Source organism: Pyxicephalus adspersus, chromosome 8 (assembly GCF_032062135.1).
Source record: "Pyxicephalus adspersus chromosome 8, UCB_Pads_2.0, whole genome shotgun sequence".
Classification (NCBI taxonomy): domain Eukaryota; kingdom Metazoa; phylum Chordata; class Amphibia; order Anura; family Pyxicephalidae; genus Pyxicephalus; species Pyxicephalus adspersus.
The window spans coordinates 63692707-63716383 of NC_092865.1; the positions used below are offsets into that span (position 1 = coordinate 63692707).

General features: G+C 36.6%; 2 protein-coding genes across 5 annotated transcripts in view; both read right to left on the bottom strand.

Annotated features, from left to right (window-relative positions):
* LOC140337279 (voltage-dependent L-type calcium channel subunit alpha-1D-like) overlaps positions 1 to 3469 on the bottom strand; it is a 31253-nt gene extending 27784 nt beyond the window's left edge. For all 4 annotated transcript variants that reach the window (XM_072420940.1, XM_072420939.1, XM_072420943.1 and 1 more), the window contains exons 1-5: positions 3378 to 3469; positions 2592 to 2751; positions 1594 to 1721; positions 563 to 659; positions 26 to 128 (exon numbers count right to left, since the gene is read on the bottom strand). In XM_072420940.1, coding sequence (XP_072277041.1) covers positions 26 to 128; positions 563 to 659; positions 1594 to 1721; positions 2592 to 2751; positions 3378 to 3451 — 562 coding nt within the window. In that variant the 5' untranslated portion in view covers positions 3452 to 3469. The remainder of the gene's footprint in view (positions 1 to 25; positions 129 to 562; positions 660 to 1593; positions 1722 to 2591; positions 2752 to 3377) is intronic.
* A 1274-nt stretch (positions 3470 to 4743) lies between these two features.
* Positions 4744 to 23677, bottom strand: part of CACNA1D (calcium voltage-gated channel subunit alpha1 D) — a gene marked incomplete in the record, with an annotated part of 186856 nt that continues 167922 nt past the window's right edge. Inside the window, 8 exon segments of the mRNA XM_072421224.1 lie at positions 4744 to 4773; positions 5201 to 5329; positions 5863 to 5898; positions 8152 to 8184; positions 14365 to 14448; positions 18692 to 18802; positions 20473 to 20631; positions 21944 to 22145. Coding sequence (XP_072277325.1) covers positions 4744 to 4773; positions 5201 to 5329; positions 5863 to 5898; positions 8152 to 8184; positions 14365 to 14448; positions 18692 to 18802; positions 20473 to 20631; positions 21944 to 22145 — 784 coding nt within the window.

The following is a 23677-nucleotide window of genomic DNA, read 5'->3' on the forward strand; positions in this document are numbered from 1 at the left end:
TTTGGTTTGGTTTGTAATCACATACCCTCTGTTTTGATTTTCAGAGCCGTCCGAACCAAAGCAAAGAGTGTAGCATTAAACATTACTGTCCCATCGCTGTTCAGGGGCATATTCATGGCTACCAGTCTCTGGTGGAGAAAAATGGGTTATTAATTGCATATGTTTGTACATTCCTACATAAAAAAGAGATCCAAGCTTTTAATTTTTGACATGTCCTTGTGCATGCATGAATCTGACAGTCTGGGCCTGATTTATTAAAGTTCTCCAAGGCTAGAGAAGGTACCCTTTCATCAGTGAACCTGGGTGATCCAGCAAACAAGGAATGCACATTTAAAAGGCATTTATTATTTGTTAGCAAATGTTTTAAATCCTGCCCCAAATCTATTTCAGGTCTGCTGGGTCACCCACGTTTACTGATGAAAGTGCATCTTCTCCAGCCTTCGAGAGCTTTAATAAATCAGACCAGCTGTCTCGTTCTGATACATTTTTTTATTTTAACAAATCCTTTTATTGTTTTATATTATGGCTATATTGTGTTTTTTAGATGTTCTTTTTTTCTTACCTTACATGCAACTCTGTGTGGACATAACTTTCCAAAACCCAAGGGAGGCTGAATACGGCGGAGCAATGTGACCACATCCAGGTGTTTGATCCTTCCTCTGAATTACAAAATAAGGGTTAGTATTATATATCTATAACAGAATACAGAAATGGGCAATCTGCATCCTAGACTTCAGAGTTAATTATTCTTACATCCTGACCTACTGGTACCTTGACAGCTTCTGAAATCTCGTAAAACAATACAGCCAGGATTGGGAGGACAGATTGCTGACATAATAAGTTAAATGATCAGAAAGTGTGACTTGTCATATCAGTTCAGCATTTTGCATGGAGCATTGTATTAAGGAAAATGTAGTGGACAGAGCAAAACTAAAACATAGTATGTGCAGTTGATTACACGTATTTTTGTTATTTGACAAGGCTGTAGGAGCAAGGTGAATTAAACTCATACAATGTATTATTTAAAGTGCAATGTTCACTTTAAAGTTAACTTGCATTATACACTATGAAAAGCAAACAATATAAAAGTCGGTCCAGCAGAAACAATTTAATACTTGTTCCTACCTTAAAAGTGGAACATGGAATGTCATGAAATATAATGAATTTATAAAAGTAAACACAATGGAGTGGTGCTTAGGTTTGACGACTGGACAGTTAGACATCCTTATGAAAGGCTAGGAAGTTTAATTTATACAACAAATTTAGGAGTATTTTTATAGGGTGACCTTGTGCTGTTCGGGTAGGAGCAAATGTCTAATAATGTCTCCTTTATAAGACCTAAATTTGCATTTCATAGTGTTAATACAAATGTGCATTAAATGACTGAGAGATAAAATGTTATTTATTGATACATTCATCCCTTGGCTTGCTGTTTTTTTAAAAACATGCAAATTACAATTAGAAACCTAAAGGACTGTGCTACTGAAATGGACTAAATAGTTATGCAAGGTCCCAAGGGGGTCATTTTATATAGGGCACACTACAAATTATTTACATAAAATAACAAAGCAAATTATGTTGAATAAAACTGACTTGGCCTCTGGATCATATTCAGACCAAATCCTTTTAAATTCATCCAGGTGATGAGGGCCCAGAATGGACCAATCACGTGTCAGGTAGTCAAAGTTATCCATGATGACAGCCACAAACAAATTAATAATCTACAAATAAAAAGACATGATTAGTAAGCATTTATAGAATGTTGTCATAGTGTAATGCAATAAGAAGATATTTGTTTGGGTTATGAAAATTGTAAAAATGCAGTTTAGATAGGTTCTATGTTTGGAATAAAGTTTTTTTTGCTGGCTTGGACCCCAAGATAACAACTATAACTGATGGAGGTTTAAAACCTGCTTTTGTTTTATTCATGTCTGTGTTTTTATTGTAGAGATTCTATCACATATTCTGTACTGGTAACTATAAAAAATACATTTTGAAGGCAGTTTCATATTATCATAACAATAAATGTCAAAAACCTGGAAATCTCAAAGTAAATACAAGATAATAAATAAGTTAATATTGCTACTAAAACTTGTATATTCATTCATCATAGACAACTAAATGATTATGTAAAGCTGGTCTGTTACAGGAGAAATGGAAGTTTCCTGTAATCTATCACATCTATGGAGCCTTACATTCGACAGGTGATCTTACTGACCTTTACAAAGTATAGAACGGGTAGGGAAAGCTTGAGATTTGATGAAAACTTTTGCAAAATTTGTCCAATTTACATAAAATATGTTTGCTGATACCTGTGAGTCTGTCAGTAATTTTTTACACAAATTGTCGATGTTGCTGATGGTAAACAGCAATAGTACTTTTTAAAATATCTGCTCTGTTTGGATTCCCCAAGTCAGTGGGGCTTAAAATCATTTGAAAGAAAATTCCCTGTGCAGATCAGACTTGAGCCTAAGGGTGTCAGATCCAAAGCCATATGTACTAAATGAGGGGAGTAAAGGAAAGCTGTACTCTGGCATCTCTACCACAATCATTAAACTATCTAGTTATTGTATGGCAATATTCAAACTTACCAGAAATGCACACAGCATATAAAATGTGATAAAGTAGACAATGGCAAAATTACTCCCACAGGTGTACTCTTCTCCAGGGTTATAATCTGATTCTGGGTCACAGCGCTTTCCTGGTAAACATGCCAACATTATATCTTGCCAGGCCTCACCAGTGGCCCACCTTGTGATCATTACAAGAGAGACGACAGAAATAATTATATAAAAAATACATGAAAAAGACCTAAAAAAAATTAATTATTAGGTCAAAATGAAAATTGTGCAAGTGAAAACCAAGCATATCAAACTAAAGTGGTGAATGTCAGGCTGGAGTGGTAAGCCTTTGGGCCTGATTTATTAAAGCACTCTGAGGCTGGAAAGGATACACTTTCATCAGTGAAGCTGGGTGATCCACCAAACTTGGAATGGATCTGGTCCAGGATTCAAAACATTAGCTAGCATATAGCAAACTTTGATTTTCAAGAAATCCATTCCAGGTTTGCTAGATGACCCGGCTTTACTGATAATTGTAAACTGTATTCTCTCCAGCTCTCCAGGGAGAGCTTTATTAAATCAGGCTCTTTGTATCATAAAGAGCTTTCTTGATTAAAAGGAAAGAATAAATAAAAATGTTTGCTTAAGCTAATAATTGCCACTACGAGAGGCTTTGAATAGGCAATTATAGTATAGAAGAGGAGCCTTTACAGCTGCACAAGAGGTTAAGCCAAGAGTCATGCTTTAAAATTAAAAAAAAGTTTTAGTTTTGGATACATTTTATATACATGCTCAAAATGTATTTATAATATTTACCTGAACAAAAGTAGAACAGCCTGAGGAAAGGTCTGAAAATTGTTGTTCCTGTTAATCTGTGTGTTATCCCTCATAGCAATTTTTCCAAAAACCTGCATACAACAATTATAGATTATTACCCTTTTATAAACCAAAATACCAGTGGACTATGTTAAGACTTGTGGTGAGGTCGTGGTGCAGTTACAATTTCCTCGTGCCCCTGGACCACTTCTTTGGGTGAGGAGCTTTAACATTTAGAAAATATGTTTAAATGTTTGAATATCCCCTTTAGGAAACTTGATTTTTTGCTGATATGCAGCATATAGTTCTTTCTCATGTCTGTGTCATGAAGGGCAAGCTTAACCTCCCTAGCGGTTCATTTCTTTCTGTTTTTTTATGTCTAAAAGCGGTACATTGTTTTTCATGAAAATTTATTTTACAGTATAATATAATAGTATGAGTATAATAAAGTTTGAAACACAAAATCATGTAAAAACAATAAATTAAATAAAAAATCTATATATTTTAAAAAAAGAAAAATAAATGGATATAAAAAACAAAAGAATAATAAATAAATGTTCTTGAAAACAATGTACTGCTTTTACACATATAAATCCAATGTATTGCATTCAATACAGTTATTTTGTATTGAATGCAATACAAATGGATTTTGAATTTCCCGCCGGCAACGTACACATGCACCGACGTCACCGGGAACTCCCCCAGTGACTCATCGGATGCAGAAGCCGGCCAGAGGAAGAAGGAAGCGGACAGAGATTGCAGCGATGGACGACGCGGGACGCTGGCGGATCAGGTAAGGCTGTATTTACTATTACTTCTCATACATTTATATACCCCGAGTGTGACTCGGGGTTACCGCTTTTAGCAACTTTTTTCTACCCCGGGTCACACTCAGGGTTACCTCTAGGGAGGTTAAAGCAAACCAGAGATTTCCCCATGTCTGCCAGAGCAACGTCTGCTTTAATGTCCCCCCACCACCATCATCGGCAGAATTCACTTGCCACACTACCACCTTGTTAAACTTGTATGGAGGTTAGGATATAAGGGAAATGCCTAAATTAAGAGTTTAGACACTGTGCTAGGAAGCCAATAAATAAGTAACTAGCATCTGGTCCAGTAAACAAGGACCCCGTGATAGGAGTATGGGGCAAGATCTCTGAATAATTCATGATTTTCTGAATTATGAATTGGTGATCCTGAAATCAAATTGAGAAACTAACTTGATGTGTTAGATGACATGAGAGGAACATTGTTAGCAAATGCATTCTCACAAACACGGATATATGTGTGATGGGTTTACAGCATTCCCTATTGTGATGATGCAGAGTTTATGCACCCTTTATGGCAAGATGAGAAATGGGAATGGTTACATCCATTTACCATCAATTCTTCCAGGCTAAAAGGGGAATGTAGATGTATTAAGAGTTCTTCTTTCACGGGTTGTTATCCTGAGATGGCATTAGTGAAAGGTCAGATGACCAGATAGAAAACAGCCCTTATTTATTTGCATAAGCTGTGATTTTGGCCCTGATTTATTAAAGCTCTCCAAGGCTGGAGAGAATACACTTTCATCAGTGAAGCTGCGTGATCCAGCAAACCTGGAATTTATTTCCTTATAATCTGATATTTGTTAGTATATGTTTTCAATTCTGGAGCAGATCCATTCCAGGTTTGCTGGTTCACCCAGCTTCACTGACGAAAGTGTATTCTCTCCAGCCTTAGAGAGCTTTATTAAATCAGACTCATAGTATCTAATCAACTACTATGTGGTTGATTAGATACTACATCAGCATACACAGTGATTACAACTACTCATGACATACCTGGAAAGACTTTATAAATGTCCACAGCAATGTCCGAATGCCTTCACCCCTGCTTAGCAGTTTCACAAGTCGCATGACTCTGAAGAGTCGGAAGAACGTGATTGAGATGCGAGCGCTGTCTTCGGAGCTCTGAAAGGCATTATTTAATCAAGCCAAAGTAAAAAGTAGATGGACAGACAGTACAAAGGACAGAGCAAGTTGGTGCACACAGATATAACGTTGAGCAAGAGACAGACCATGTTTTTATGTTGTAAATCTGGGGTAGACAACCTCAGTAACTGCATTGGATTACAAACCCATCTTCTTCATACTAAATTGAGTAGAATAAGCAGGTAAGATTGTCTAGCCTGTTTTTAAGACTTATTTCAGTTGAAGCACAGCAGTATATTACTTATTGTGCAAACAGCCTGCCAAGTAGTGCCAGTGGTAGGCACTGAAGGTCCACATGCTTAGACAGACTTGGCTTCCAGCTGCATTACAGGATCACACACACATGCATTTTTCAGCCTTGACTCTCACTGAGCTAAATAAAATGAGAGCCAATATGCCCACTTCAACTTTTTTTGTTCTAGACTCAATGGTAAAACGGGGCAAGCTGGCAGGAAATGATACAGAATAAAGGCAAGTAGAGGTCAAACCATTCCGGGAACCACTCATCTTACCGGGTCCCCAGTGGGGCCTTGTTCTGTTGGCATAGGCTTTAAGAAATCGAGAAAAGATATTAAAAAAAATTCCCAGGAGGAACATGAAAATGAACACTGGGTATGGAGGCAGCAACATTACATGAACAGGACCTTCTACTGGGTTTGGACTATATAAATAAATGTTTGCTGGTTGTGAATGTTAAATGTGAATGTTAAAAATGTTATTCCATATCAAAGTATAAATGGCGGTAACAATAAAAGTGTAATCTTATAAAATAAAAAATTGTCATTATATACAACTAGTTCCTGAAATAACAGGGCTCCAAACTGAGTAGTTTTGTACTATTATTGACTTTATAATTTTGCAGGTGCTGGAACGATCAGCTGTACTTAACATTTAGAAAAACCTGGCTAGCTGACAGACGAGACCTACAGCTTTGTATACAGAATGTTGAGTTCATTCACTCTGAGGGCTCTTTGAACAAATCTATACTCAATCCTTCACTTAATGATATGGTAAAAGGCTTGCTGGGTCACATGACCTTTGGTCAAGTGGAGGTTTTAAGTTATGACAGGTGGCTCAACAAGCGCCCCTTGCCCAAATGTCTGGTATGCTGAATATAATGCCCATCCCAGAACCAGGGGCAGCATATTCTGCATTTTAGGTAGGTACTTTAGCCCTTTTGTTTCTTTTTTATTATTCCACCCAAACAATACAAAAGCAAACAGATGTGTCAATAATGACAGCACTTTCATCCGGTCAGTGAGGGCGTTATAAATGACAACGTATATTTACTCTGCAAAGTGATTCAGTCACTGGCAAGTTGCCACCAGCAAGAGGATTACTAATGTACTATAGCCTTAACAACTGAATATAAGCCCACTTCAAGAAAGCACAGCTGTATCTACAAGCATAAATGAATAGAATAAGCAAATTCTATTTAAAAAGTTAGCTTGACCCCCAGCACATTTATTCTGATTTAAAGCATGTGGACAGGTGGAGGGGAACCCCCATTTACCACCTGTATATGTACATTTGAGGCACATTTTAGAAAACATGAACTGTATATTTGTCATATGCTTCCTGTGCTTTGCAGAATGAATTCTTGTGCTGACTTGTGCATAGGACAAACTCCTTCCCCACAGTAACTAAACATTTTTTTCTTCTCACCTTTTTTTTACTGCCATGAAATGTAACACCTGCTGAAACTTTTGTCAGCCTGACACCTGTATACATGAAACCTGTTTAATTCTCCTACTTATTTTATCAAATTTGTCTGAACTGTCAAGTCATTCCCTTTTCATAAACTTTCTTTTTACCCTAATTTATATTTATAGATATCATTTAAAAAAATGTGAACACATGTACGACATTATTTCAGGCAAAATTGAATTAAATTAGATTACCAGTTATTTTGAAATGCTATTCTAATAATGATATAAAAAGATATATAAAATATCTAAGAAGATAATAAATTACCAATTTTGTATATTCTTAACCTGAATTATTGTATTGTATTGTATTATTGTATTGTATTGTATGTAAGAAAGTATTGCCATAGGGTCATTATGTATGAGGTCACAGCACAAAGTGAATTGGATGCTTTAGCCGCACACCATGGTTTAGCCTGATCCTATGAGCCAGAATAATTAGCATGCCGCCAGGCTCTATATCACCCCTGACACACCATTTCCTTAACATATCGGTAGGTCCGGCTCTGGTAAAGTAGGTGTAGCACAACTAGGTCATTATCTGTTCTAGCTGTTCTTACATTTTCATGGTACAGTACTCTAACTATGGTTCTGTGTATGTGATAAAAAATAATTTCCTTATATAAATAGAAAAATGTATGTAAAAAATTCTCAAATGTAACTTATTATTCTCTAAAACAATTTAAGACTGCATCGTTGCTGGCACATTGTGTATGGTTGCACAAGAAAAGTTTCACAATTATGAAATCAATGTACATTTCTTCACCAATCCCAATGGAAGCACTGATCATGTTGCAATGCCTTGTTGTGGTTCCTAAATAAACAAATATTATGCATGCCACACCTGACCAATTCATGCCGCATGCAACAGTTTTATGTACTTAATTTTGTAAATTTCAGACTTTTTTATATAGTAATGTTAATACATAATAATGCACATTTACATTCAAAGGGAGCTCAGAGAAAAGTGGACAAAATGCATATGATTGAAAGCAAAATCGACATTACATAAAGGGAGAAAACCTGCAGATTGTACAGATGGAGGAAAACTTTGGATAAAGAATAAAATGCATCCTTGTGGGGTCCTAATCTTACCGTGGGTGGCCCCGTTGGGTCAATTTCTGGTGGCTTTGGAAAAATTGAAAGGATTGTAAGTTTAAGGCAAGTAATGTAGTTTAGTTAATGATATGGATGTTACCCCTTGCTTCCTGAAATCAGCATGATCTAATGACATATTCAAATAAAAAAACAGGATTGGGTTCTTTGGAAATAAAATATTTTGTGGGTTTGTCAAGTACAGTTTTGTACTTTTCTTATCCTATTTTCTTTTCATTCTCATGATGAATAAAGATAAATCTTTAAACTCCTGCATCAGGCAAACTCCATGAACCTTTGTCATTTGGGTTTCTTACACTTAGAGCATGAACAGACAGGCAATATGGGACCAACCTACTTGGCTGATTCCTAAAGGTCCTATAGTTTCCACTGCAGTGTTTTTAACCTCTTTAACCAATAATAAATCATAAGCCTTGTACAGAATGCCTTTATAGCTTGAAGTGAGAACATGGGGATTTACTTATTGAAAAAGCCTGGCTCTGATTACAAGACATTAGGTCACAGATCCAGAGCATGCATGCTAAAAAAATACTCTATTTAATGTACAGCGCTGCGTAATATGTTGGCACTATATAAATCCTGTTTAATATTAATAATTTAATAATAATAATTAATACTCTTATTTCAAAACTTTATAGCATTGAAGCATCAATACCAAAGAGTTATCATTTTAGGGAACTAGGACACCTAAAACGAGCAAAGACAGCCTTTGTAATTCTCCCAGGACAGGTTCCCTTTAGGAACAAGTAAAGCTGTCCAACACTGTGTCACTTAAAAAAATAACAAGAGAGGTCCCAAATATTTAGTGCGCTTAGGTTTTATATATTTTAGTGCTGTTTCATGGAGTTACTAATATTTTTGCACATTGTGGGAAGATTACCATTTATGAATGGCTAACATATATTTCATATCTATTCATTTTATGACTGCTCTATACAATAAAATAAAATCACCTTTTAAAAAAAGGGAATAAAACACAGAATTAAGCACAATCAACTCTGAAATGTAACAATCCTATTAAGATGTCATGTTCACTTAAATAAATATGCAATAGAACTACATGTATGTAAGTGATCTGCTAACAGTGCCTTGCACAAGGCAGATCCTTACATTATAAAAGCATAAAGGTAATTAAAGGGACAGACAATACATGCTTAATGTATGTGGCGCCAGGAGAAGAGGTCATGAACCAAAGAAGGAAAGGCTGAAACTAAGTAATGTAATGTATTGTTTCATGATGAACTGTACAGTTTAAAAAATGGGACTTAATGTATTCAATTAGTGCTAATTTATGACATACTTAAAGTGTACCTGTACCTAGAATACAGAAAATAAGCAATTTGCATGTATTCAATGATAAAATATATTGTACATGCCTTCACTGATCTATGTAACTGCAGGCATTGCAGAGAAATTCATATGAAATGCGCTGAAGTGCATTTCCCGTTGTTTTTCTGGCAACAGGAACATGGCATCCTGCCAGCCTTCTATAGTTACAGTGGTTGCCAGACTGGGATTAAATTTAAAGTCTTGCTTTTTTTTTAGTGCTTCGTAAGAATACAAAAATATGATATAAAAGACACTGTTACCTTGCCCAGTCTAGATGCGGTAATGGCGATGCCACTCCCTTGATGATAGCACTCAGGGCTAGCAAATGGCTGTTGGACACAAGTTCTCTCACATGGTAAGAGGAGCATACTCCTCAATACCTGAAATTGCAAGGTGATTTCACCAGCTTTGGAGGGTCTCATATCCTCCTTTGGCTTACAGTACCATCTGTATGCTGATGACACTCAAATCTATCTGTCCACCCCTGACCTGTCTCCCTCAGTCCTGGATAAGGTCTCATGCTGCCTGTCGGCCATCTCATCATGGATGTCTGACCGATTCCTGAAACTCAACCTGGATAAAACAGAACTCATCATCATCCCCCCCTCAAATTCCAAATCTCCCCCTGGCATATTTCCAACTGTTAACAACATTGGTATTCGGCCCTCCCCTCAGGCATGTTGTCTTGGCATCACCTTTGATTCGGCCCTCTCATTTACCCCCCATATTCAGAACATTTCCAGGTCCTGTCACTTTCACCTACGCAACATCTCCAAAATCCCTACTACCTGTCCCCTGAGACCACCAAACTCCTTGTACACACTCCTATCATCTCTTGTCTGGACTACTGTAACCTCCTCCTCTCTGGTATTCCAATAACCCGACTCTCTCCTCTACAATCTATTATGAATGCTGCAGCCAGACTCATCCATCCTTCCCTCCGCTCCTCTTCTGCTGCATCTCTTTGCAGTTCTCTTCATTGGCTTCCATTTCACCTTAGAATCAATTCATCCCCTGTGCTTTGCCTTCAAATCCCTCCACAGTTCTTGTCCCACTTACCTTTCTAACCTGGTACAAATTTCTCCCCATCCGCTCTCTTCACTCCTCCAATGATCTAAATGACATCCTTACTCATAACCTCATCACAAGCACAGATACAAGACTTTTCTAGACCTGCCCCATCTCTCTGGAATGGTCTTCCCCCTCCTGTTTGGCATCTGGGTATGACAGCCTTCCTAGAGCTTAGTGCTTACTGCAGGCAAAGTGTTAATTTTGACTTGTTAACCTAAATGAAAATTTTTACCTTACATAAAAGGGTAGACAACTCTTTTATATAAGGTAAAAATTGCTTTCGTTTTTTGGAGGAGGGTATTTAAAACCCTTTAAAAAAAAAAAGGCCTCTCTTTTCAGTGATAAAGACTGAATTGGAGAATAGAGTCTCCCAGGACACGTACGTCATGCATCCCAGAAGGGTTCTGGATGCTCCTTCTGCGTATGCCCTTCAATTAGGAAAAAATGCCAAACTCACACATGAGCAGAGAGATCGGTACTCTTTTTTTCCCATCTAGGTCAGCCGATCTTGCACTTGCTCAGTGTGAGATTGGGTGACGTAAGAAGAAGGAGAAAGAAAGCCAAAGAGGATGGCGCACCAGGAGGAAGGAGGATACCGAGACAATGTGGGACGTGATCTAGGAAACCTCCTAGGACCCACCACAAAGGTAGAGGTAACTTTTTCTTATTCATTTTTCTTTCGCTTTAATTAGGAATAAAAAAAATCTAACACAGCCCAACCAAATTCCTGCTGCTATTTATTTAGTTCATGTAGAATACTACAGATACCTAACTGGCTACCATGAAAAGCCAACTTTTTGTTCTATCAGAATATATGCAGTGATGAGCACACTGGACTATTTGACAAGTGATAATGCACCCATATTTGGCTACATCTTTCACAATGATGTCCAAAATAATATACAATAGGTGGATAACTGTTTCTTGGAAAATCAATAATTTACTGGGAAGATCAATGCAGTCATGTAATAATTATGCAAATATTTATCCATGATCTGAAAAACATCCAAGAACCTTGCACACGTCTAGCTATTGGTTCACATTACAAAATGCTGGCTAGCAATAATATTTGTAACAGGTACACTTTAGAAAAAAATTAAATGAAAAATAAAACAATTACAGCTGATTAGTAATTTGATTTGTTGGAGGCGTGAAAGCAGTTATTATGCCAGGAAAGTGAAGCACTCCGTGCTTTGTGGGGTTAGCTACATTCTTCACTCATGTTACATACTTGCCTGTAGTAATTTCTAGGGATAAAATAAACACAAGAGCTAGTTAGAATGTTCTGAGAATTGTGTCTGTTCTAATAAAAAGTGCAGTGATATCTTAAACTGGCCACGTGTGTTACAATTTTCTGTATAATTACCAATAAACCTACAAAAATAACACATGTAAGGGTCTACCTAAAGAGACGCTGTCACACTGCCATTGGTGGGAAAAGACTGCTCCTTCCCCCTTTATAGCCATTCATAATACCCCAGACTTTTGGGTATGTAGGAGTATAGGGCATTTCCGGTGACAATGCTCAGGTCTAGCAACCAATAGCTAGGTCCCAAAACAGTCAACTGATTTTGTTACACCAAGAATGGCCAAACACCAGGCATTTTAGTACCGGTCACACAGGAGGAAGGATCAGTAAATGATTGCTGGTTAGGTGAACATAAAAAGATCATGAAAGGCCATTAGCAAGTTGACAATGTTTTTTAGGCAAGCTATTCAGTGTATAGGCAGTTAGAAAGGCAATGGAATACATAGTTGTGGGAAATCTAAACAAATTTGTACAATCACATTGTAACAGCCTTACACATTAAACGGAAATCTAAGTTTATGGCTCATTAAAAAGTACAACATCAAACAAGGTGATATGTGGTTTCCACAAACTTGTGTGTGTGTTAAGATTTTTGTGATATGTGACGTGCAGTTTTATTAAAGGACACCTGACATAGCAGATTCCCAGCAATATGCAGTAGGCATCCCGTAACCCTTCCTTAGAATGACTTTTAGGAGAGTATATTCCACTCACACATAGTTATGTGTGCCTGCTTCCAATATATTTTGATGCTTTTTTCTCATTTATTGTTTAATTTGACTAAAAACATTCTTAGCAGAACATTATACAAAATGTAGTTGCTTACAATAATGGGATTTGAGAGTATGAAGCATTATATTTTCTTTTTTTTTTAATGAATAACCTTTTTTATGATGCAGCAGCACCTAAAAGCAAAGCAAACTAGGCCTTTAGGAAAAAAGAACTCTGAACATATGAAAATGAGAGAACATATGACTGATGTTTATTTTGCTTTTGTTGTGTCCACAGCCCTGTGCTATTCTCCTCCCAGGATGTTTAGCAAGCAGTTCTGAGGCTGGGATGGGAGAGTGGTGGGTTCTGGCATCATGATGTCTCTCTGGGGGAAGTTACTTTCCCTTTAAGTGACACACAGCTCCCCGCGCATGCGCTGGATTTAAAGTTATGAAGTTAGAGGTCCAAAAGTTTGGTGACCACTGATCTAGTGGATAAATAGCATAGCACACAACTCTGAGTATCCGAGTAGTGACACCTACAAATATTTAGACAATTCTCTACCAACGCCCCAGTTACACAGATCACGAAGATATATTGTGCAAAATATTAACTGGTTAGGCACTAATTACTTTTTCATATTTACTTTACCTATTTAAAAGTGTACAAATAAAAAAAAACATTAATAAAGTGTGAATAAAAGGTGTTATGTAAGTTAATACTTTTTAAACTAACAAGTATAATTAATTATTGCATTGGACCTAAAAAAAAAATAGGTAAAAGTGAAAAAAAGATTTCCTTTCCACAAAATGTTCCCAACAAATGTGATATTGAAATGCAGGAAACACAATAACATGATGATTATACAAAACATGTGTTGATTATTTTTACACTCCTGGCTCAGTGTTGCTATACCAGCATACTGGTAACAGCCCCAGTTTGATATTTATTTAATATGATCTCCACCTTTGAACTATCTTGTTAATCATTTGATTTCTAGGTATTTTCATTGATCTAATTTACGACAAAGCAAATGGTTAACAACCTATAGTTTATGATCCTGCTATATCTCCTATATCAAAATGTCAATTTCAGTCTATTGAGATGACAGAGGTGAGATTATGAGATATATGGTTGGGATGAAACAAGTACATAGTAATGTATAACACTTGTACTGATAAAATAAGTAATATAGGTTCAGCATTGCACTGAGCACTCACATAGAGTTCTCTACCATGACAATATCTACACAAAAAAAACAGGTAGTAGTATGCAATTCATTTCTGTTTTGCACCCACCAACCAGATTCAACATTTTAGACGCCAAATGACAATTTCTGGGGTTAGATTTAAATATGATGGCTTTTTGATATACAAATAACAATAGTTCATAGTGTTCAGACATATGATATGCAGGCCTTGACACCTATGTGTTGTAGTAATGAATTTTTCGGTGACCCCAACGCACCAAAGGAATGGACTACTATGCAAGATAATGCATTTTATTGTGTTTTGGTGAAATGCAATAACAAAAATGATCTGGGTCAATTTTAGGTTATTAGATTGAAATTGAATATGAAATTGAAATTTAGCACAAGGTACAATATCTTCTCAATGATTGTGTCTCAATGCACTGCCATAATGATATGTGTGTACACAGCATAAGAAAATGCTGAGCGTTTGGCCAATGTCTTAAAGCTGTTTGAATGTGAACAACTATAATTATAGGTAGACAACATGAATACACAAGACAGAACTAATATATTTACTTACATTTACTTCTGTTATAGCAATATCTACGACGCTACCGACAACAATTAAGGCATCAAAAGTGTTCCAAGCGTCAGTGAAATAGTGCTGTTAGTATTAAGTGAGGATAGAACAAGACAAAAGAGAAATAAGAAGATAGCAGAAAAATAACTGGTGGGGTACACCTCATTTAGCTTGACCCTTATTAGATAACAGTGCTCTTAAGTACAATAGTCCCAAAAACTTAACCAAAATTGGCTTTAGTTAGTAGGAGTCAGATAAGGAACATCAGTTTTTTTTGTTTTTGGTGTCATTGTACCAAGGTTCTTAAAGGGTCAGTCCACCTAAACTCATGTAGATGATAGAAATTGAGCAGGTATATCTTTTGGTGACTCTATTTGGGCTTTCTAACTTGTTAGGTGATTTAAACCACTGGAGTTTAGGGGGTCTAACCCTTTAAGACAAAAAAAAATCCTTATTTAAGCAATAGAAATTAAGTGTACATAAAAAAGCAGTAGTTTTGGCTTCTGGTCCCCAGTGTTATTGAGGACACAAACTTTCTTTATCATTCCTTATGCCAAATAACATTAGTGATGTCCTACTAATTTACTCCATAGGTGATACCACTATGGGCCTCATGTATGAATAACATGGACAGAATATAAGCTGCACATGGCAGTCATTTCCATTTACTCTTTCAATTTTACACCCTATTGTGAACACTGCAGTTAACACCTGATTGGATAATACAGGCAAAATAAAAACATTTATTTAGGATTGTTCTCATAGACAAGGCCCATAAGGATACAGAAGAACCAGAAAAGGGGAGATTTATAGTAGTTTTAGTAAAAGCGTTACATGAAGTAGGAATACCTAAACCCAACGAAGGTAAAGTGTTAGTTATGTCTGTGACTTGTCCAGGTGAAGGGATGCAGCAGGAGACACAGAGAAGGGTAACAATGAAAGAGGGACAAGATAATTACTTACATCAGCTTCACTGAGCACCACATCCACTATGCTGCCGATAACGATGAGAGAATCAAAGGTATTCCAGGCATCACTAAAATAGCCCTGCACACAGCGGCCAAGGAAGTGGCAAATGGAGGTGATTAACATTTCACAAATGGAAAGACAGGTGCGTATAGACACACACCATGGACAAAGCACATAAGCACAAAGGAAAACACTTCTATATTGTCTGAGAAGTGGCCTAGTGATTTGCTCAATCCACAACATGATGCATATAAAAAATTAGGGCAAGGTGAAAAGAAGGCAATTTCTTGAAATGTTTACCTAAAATTAATTTGTCTCCAAAGTGTTCATACTTTTCTGAAACAGCTAATGATTCCACAGATTCGTGCAAATGTATCATTTGTAATCTTGAAAGATAAATAATTATCAACATTTCTGGTTCTGGCATAATTTAAAAATTGCCTTGTTTTCTGATTGCCATAGTTTAATATTTCCCACAGTCTATTGTCTGTAAGCGGACTTATACTCTACATAGGACAACAGGAGAACCATGGTCAAAGAGGCTCTATACATGAATACATGTCACATTGTACTACTACCCCCATGCTTTATAGGTCCGCTTTAACAATAAAAGATTTAAATTCTTTTTAACATGCATAAAACACATACTGTATGCAGTAAGCACTTGCTAAAAGAAAATTGAAAGCTACAGCTTATATTATTCTTTTACGCTGCTATGGTAAAATCAAAGGTATAGTAAACACAAAAAAAATTGGACTTCCACACTAAATTTGATTAGTAATAAGATCATCAGCAGCCATGTTTTTTATCACACATGGACAGATCAGATGTGTTGGAAAATACTGATCATAAATACACAAATATTGATCCAGCAGATGCAGTCAGGAGCTTCATCCCATGCCCACTTATGGAATTGGGGGGCAGAATAACAAACTAGCAAGCACCCTGCTTTTGGACATCTGAGTGATATATTACTGATCAGAAAATAAATGTGATCAGTCTGTCAACGTAACGTTAGCAGTGATTCTGCTTGTATGTATTGGGCCTTAGGTTGTGTACACACGTTTATTATTTGTCAATGGAAACAATCTTTTGTGATTGTTTCCAGCGACAAAAGAGTGACAGATGAACAAACTAGTGTTGTTCACAATAGCGTTCTGTTCTAAGGAGAAGGGAGAATGAGCGAGCGGCACCCAGTTGTGCTCTTGTTCCTTGTATTGCAGTTGTTCACCATTGGTCTATCATGGATCTGGTAGGACAGATTCATGAATGATGTCGGGTGACCACTGTACATGTGTTGGATTCTCGCCAGAGATTAGCCAAATCGTTTCTATCGAGTGGGAATCATCTGATATGAAAGTACAATGAAGGTTCTAGAGATAAATATTCCATAATTCATAATATTAGTTATAGTGTACTGACACCTCTTGGCATCATATGGTACTGCAGCAGGTACAGCATCTTAGGAATTTGTTTATTTAACTTCTACTTTGTGAATTATCTATATAACCATCATTTTTGTAAAATATTGGTTATGAGCTGCTGGCAACAGACAAGACAGTCCTAAGCTAATTGCAGTTAAGTGATAAAGCTTGCAATCATTTGTTACAACAGTTGAACAATTTGGGGAGATAGGGTCTTCCGAGTATTTTTACACATACCTAGCAAATTGCCAATTACAATATGTAAATATGTATACCTATAAACACTTTAAATTTTGCTTAAAGCACAGTATACCATCACTAGTAAATGAGCCACTTCCCAGCAATATTTGTCACATGACAATAACAATATGGATTCCACAGACAGCACCAACCATTACAATTCTAAGACAATGGGAAATGTTTTATGGACAAGTCACAGCAAAAGTTCATCCTTTAACATGCATTTATGGACACAGGTTTTGCACAGCAACCGCTTGTCACTTACGAGCCAACGTTTTTTTTTGGCCACACAAATCTAACAGATAATATGCAAACAGGAGATGATTTGATACACGCTATACAACATTTCTGATTTCATTAATTAGGTCACTGGAATTAGCAGTATTTAGTTTACATTGCTAAAAAAAAAAATGTTTCCAATAAAGAAACATTTATAGTAACTAGTCAATAAGGGAGAACCAACTTTATGATGATCCCCCTTAATTTGGAATTTCCACTAGAATGGAAGATCCCCTTACATTGGCTCACATCCCCCTTCCTAAATCACCTGTTGTAAGTAGTTGGATAATATACCTGTACAGGAAAAAGGATTATACACACCTTACCCTTATCTTCTGCATTCCTGTTCATGATAGCACTGTTACTCCAGATTGAGTCCATTGAAATGTAGAGTGGACAAAATCCATCCATAAATAATTTAGGTTCATTGTAGGAGCTTTTTTTTTTTTCAAAATTCACCCACTCTAGAAAAATCAAAGGACTCTACCTGGTAGGGAAATTACATCATCACACTCACCTGGGCAATGAGAGCGGAGGATGGGGGTAAGGTATGAAAAAATGTAGCTTTATCCTTTCCAGGTATATTTGTTTACCTACATACAGTAGTATATCAGATGGAGTGGGGGCAATATAAGAAGATGTTCTATTTTAGTGGAAGGCCCCATTTAAGCTATCAGATATCATTCTTTACTCTGAAATACACTGAATAATATTTAGCATAAAGGGAGTAAATTGTCAGACTCCGAGATGACAAGTTGTATTTATTTTTTTTAATCTCAGATGACATCAATTTAATGACATCAAAGTGGGTGACGCCTTCTTTTATGGATGATATACATTTGCAATGGTACAGAAGAATACAAAAGATCATTAACCTATAAGAACACATTTATAATATTTACTTGTTCGATGCTCCAGTAAATTATAATTTTAAAAATAATCCAGAGCTGCAATAGTTGAAGCCAGATCTTTATTTCGTGTTGTTATGGGGTTGCAGTAAAGGTCCCTAAAATTGTAACTATTTTTGAGTCAGATTGGTTGGCATGTGTTAGGGCACTTTGAATAATATTTATTTTGTCCAGTCTAAAATAGCTGTAACATATCATAAATCTCAAATCGAGACATTATATATACATTATATAAACAAACATCAAATGTTTATCCACTTTAAAGCACAAGGGGAATACTGTTCTAGACTTCTTTTTATGAGAAATCTGGGGTTTTATATAAAACAGGTGCTGGAGACCCTCTAGCATAGTTCTCTTTAGGGCGAAAGCCCCCTTTAATGACTGGACATTTACAAAATGGAAGATTTTATACTATATGAAATATTTACTCAATCATTTTATCAGATATAAGTAATCGTAATTTGATTGTATTTAAGTGTAATTGTCATCTAATGATTTAGTACGTACCTTGGGCTTAAAAGCTATAAGTTTCAGAACCATTTCTACAGTAAACACAGCAGTGAAGACCATGTTCATCACATCCATGACATCATTAAATATTTTTGATTGTCCATAATGCTGGAATATAAATGAGACAGGCCTAGCAGATTAATGTCAATGAAAAGTAAGTGTTGAGGAATATTACAAGATCAAATGTTGTCATCAAAATCATAGAGGCTTGATTTATTAAAGCTCTCCAAGGCTGAAGAGGATACAATTTTACCAGTGAAGCTGGGTGATGCAGCAAACCTGGAATGGATTTCTTCAAAGTCATTTGCCATTTGCTAGCAAATATTTTAAATCGTGGACTAGATCCATTCCAGGTTTGCTGTATTACCCAGCTTCACTGATGAAAGTGTATCCTCTCCAGCCTTGGACAGCTTTATTAAATCAGACTTATAGTGTGTAGTTTTAGGTTGTGTTGTCCCTCAAAGATAAACTCCAGCCTTCCTTTCAGTCTTGCACAATTGTACAAGCTCTTTTCCTGTAAATAAACCGTTTGCTTTGATTTTGATGCATATGTGATTGTGAATGCCTAAATCTCTCTATAAATGCTCAGTTCTTCACAATTACATCTACACATCAAGCCATTTTGACATCTGGAATAATCCTCCGAGCCTACTGCTTGCACAAGGGCTAAAAAATTCCCAAGGGAATGGTAAACCAGGGTGCTGAATGGCATAGAGAAGCACAGAGAACAGGCTTTGGTTTCAATAATCTAAAATAATGAAAATATTGATTTTAGGGAGGACCAGGGAGGAAAAAACGATTCAAACAGTATGACTAATTATGGTGTTTGGTCAGTTTTATATTTTTCATTTGAACATTTACAGGTTTATATGCTAGAGTTTATGTTTTTTTATATATTTCGTATACCATGACATTGCACATATAAACATTTAACACAAGTTGTATTTATGACATTATGTTTGGAGAGGTTGCTGGGTACTCCCTGCATGCTTGTCTCTAAACAATCCAAACAATTCATCCCTATAAGAGACAGAGGGCCTGATTTATTAAAGCTCTCCAAGGCTGAAGAGAATACACTTTTATCAGTTAAGCTGGGTGATCCAGCAAACCTGGAATGGATTTAATTTGCTATTTGCTAGCATGTGTTTTGAATCCCGGATCAGATGCATTCCAGGTTTACTGGATCACCCAGCTTCACTGATGTAAGTGTGTCCTCCTCTGCAGTCTTAGAGAGCTTTAATAAATCAGACCCAGGTGGAGAAGATATGTCCTTCTATTGAATGAATCTTTCCAAAACAAAGAACCTTTAGGTCCAGTTCACATTTGTGCAGTGCAGTACTGTATGCTTTACTGCACAGTAACACTTGTAGACTTGTAGTTATCATTTGTGTGCTGCAGACTATTCATTCTGAATGGCACCCCACTGCAACTTGATGGCTAACTTGCAGTGCATCACAATGCACCGTAACAATGTACATGTACCAAGTGTTGCAATAGGAAAATCAACTAAGTGATCACATCTTTTTGCATTGCGCTGTGGTAGGAAGGCCATTTAATTCTAATACATAGACATGAACTGGGACGTTTTTTATTCTAACTGCAAGCCATAAATATGAAATATACATTTGTGATATTCCAAATTTACGTAAATAAATAGAAAAAAATATAAAATATTGCATATTTTATTACTGAAATAATATTTATATAACAATTATACAAAATAAAATTATACATTCCATTAGAAATACCAAAGCACCCTCCTTTAATTGTTCACTTACCTGCATTGCTAAGCACAGTGTATTCAGCATGATGAGGACAAACATGATGTACTCAAATCCTGTGGAGTTGACAACATACCAAAACTTATACTGATAAGGGTTCTTTGGAATGTATCTTCTCAGAGGACGAGCTTTTAAAGCATATTCCACACACTGTCGCTGTAATATACAGTAAGTAAATTTTGTTAGGATTTTTTTTTTTCAAATTAAGTTTTTCATTTTAATTACAATCTCAACTAGCTTTGACTGTTTGCAATCTAAATTTTATAAGCTATATTATGTTTGAGGAAATATGTATAACAGATACACTTTCATCAGTAAAGATGGGTGATCCAGCAAACCTGGAATGGATCTGGTCCTGAATCCAAAACATTTGATAACAAAAGATTTTTGAGAAATCCATTCCAGGTTTGCTGGATAACCCAGCTTCACTGATGAAAGTGTATCCTCTCCAGTCTTTAATAAATCAGGTCCAATATATGGGACACTACCCCTGTTTTGCCTTAAGGTGAAACTAAACTCAAATGTTAACATAAAGCTATATTACCATTTATTCTGAAATACATACAGGAAAGACTACCCGAAGGGCTAAAAAAACATACAGTTTCTTATATATTCATTATTACTTTAAACTGTGTTTATTTTAGCCTACTGTATACAGTGATACAGCAGCACTCAGACTAGTGAAGGAAGCAGTGCAACACAGTTGGAATATGCTGCATTGTATAGTGCTGTCAAACTAAGCCAAAGCGTACAGGGATTATTGTAAGAGAGTTACAGTTTTTTAATTATCAATCATAGACTGTCATGAGAAGTCCTTGACTAAGCTTTAATATGGTAGAAATGTTAGGTCAAGATTCTGGCCATCCTAGAATGGGTAAGTGAACCTCAAGAATTGCTCAACTGAATTACAAATCCTGAAGCTAAAGTAACTCTAATCCTGCTAAATAAACTCACGCATTTAAATGTTAACAGTCTATTCAGATGCTAACCTGCATTTTCCCTTATATTACCAATTAGGCTTGTGACCAAGTTAAAAATGATAAAGGACCCCTTAAAACATGATGTAACTGTTTTGGAAAAATCACAGCTCAATGGTTCTGGAGGTCCAGTGGTCTCTGAACATTAGAGCTCCGATGCTACATTTTGGTTGGGATAGAACTGACCAAATGTTTACATCTAGTCATGTGACTTACACCAGCAGAGAAAGAAAGTGTGGTGATTTTACTAATGGGAGTCCTAATTCTATAGTAGAGCAGATCTGTAGAGCTTTTATTATTATTATTATTATTATTACACAGTATTTATATAGCGCCATCATATTACACAGCGCTGTACAAAGTCCATAGTCAGTGCAGGAGCTTGCCTGCACCTGCGATCTGCGACAATTTCTGCATCTATGACATTATGAAGACAGACAAGTAATTTTTGTCTAGCCATTTTGTAAAACAAGGGTTTTTTTTCCATTTACCTGGTTCTTGTCCAGCTCACAGTTCTTGTACTCCTTCTCTCCCTGTTCTTGAAATGTGACGATAACAAAACCAACAAAGATGTTCATCATGAAGAAGGCAATGATGATGATATAGATGATGAAGAAGATGGAAATCTCCACTCGGTTGTTGTAGATGGGGCCCACATTCTCCCCATTGGAATCAATAGCCTTGTACAAAAGTCTAAATAAAAAAGACACAAAATGAGATTACTTTTTGAACCCTAGTACATATAAAACCTTATAGCCCAAAACAGCCAGCTCACCTTTCCTGTAAGAGTTTGCAGGAAAGGGCACATACAGAATATGCATTGCAAAAATGTACTGTATTTAAATACTGTACAGGCTGTATGAATATGACTACAGACATTGCCTGTCCACTAGAATATAAACAATATATAAGGCAAGTGGAATGAGGAATGCTGCTCCAGAACGCCCTTTTAACCCACAACTATCATCTCTGTTATCATTCTGTTTGGGTATTACTATACGGAGGTTGTGGTCCCACCACATAAATGTAATATTATATGTCATGCAGGGAAGGTTGCTGTCAGTGGCAAGTTAGAATAGCAGTAGAGAGCCAGAAAAAACAGTCAGAAAAAGAAAAATGAACAGAAATATTGGCCTGACAAGCCCACCTTTCACACCTGCATAGTTGTACAGGCTCCTGTAATTATATTGTCTATTCTAATTTCGTTGCATATAGTCAGCTTCTAACAATGTGCAAGTCACACTCAGCAATATCTGGCCTTTCCTTAAGCTACGTACACACTTCCAATTATTATCGTCGGAAAACGAACGACGAACGTTCCTGCACGATATACACGAACGATCGTATAGCACCGATCCTGCACATAGAGGTAACGACACGATCGTTCGTAGATATTGTACACACAATAGATACGATCGTTTAAGCGATAGAGGAACTATGTGCACGACAGGAAAGTGAACGGACGTTCGTTCATCACGCATGCTCTGAACATGGACGATCAACGAACGACCGTACACACGAACGATGTTCAACGATCGTCGTCCAATCCGATCCGCCGGTCCGGTCGTTCGTTCGTTTCCAGCGACTTTCCTCGTTCGTCGGCGTCGTTGGTTACTTTTTTACGAACAATTTTTTGCCCAATCGATCGTTCGTCGTTCGATTGGAACGATAAAAATTGGAAGTGTGTACGCACCTTAACTGTCCCTGTCCCATTTGTTTCATTCATTGGTTATCACTTTTTTATTCAAGGTGGCTTAGCATTGCATGTGGCCGTTATCTATGTAGTCTGCACGAGGCAGGATGGTATAATGTTTTCAGGAAACTATTTTCAGCACACTCTCCTGGCCATGATCTGCTTGCATTACACAGAAACATAAAAACACAGTGATTTCAAGTATTTCATGAATATGGAAGGTAGAAAGGGGCAATCAGAGAAGGTAAAATATGACCTTTGAAAGATGTTTTCAAAAATCATTATCACGAATCTTCTGGAAGTACAGTCTGAACTTTAGTGCATTAAATTACAGATAAACATTCATGGTAATACATTTCTAAGACATTCTCCATTCACAAGTCAATTTTGAGCTTCTGAAAATACGAGACCAAAAAAAATCTACATTTTACTATCTGGCGTGGTACAAGAGGCCTCATTATTTCTAATAGCTGCCGAGGAAAAATCAAGCTACAAAAATGTACAGCTAACAGGAAGACACAAACGCATCACA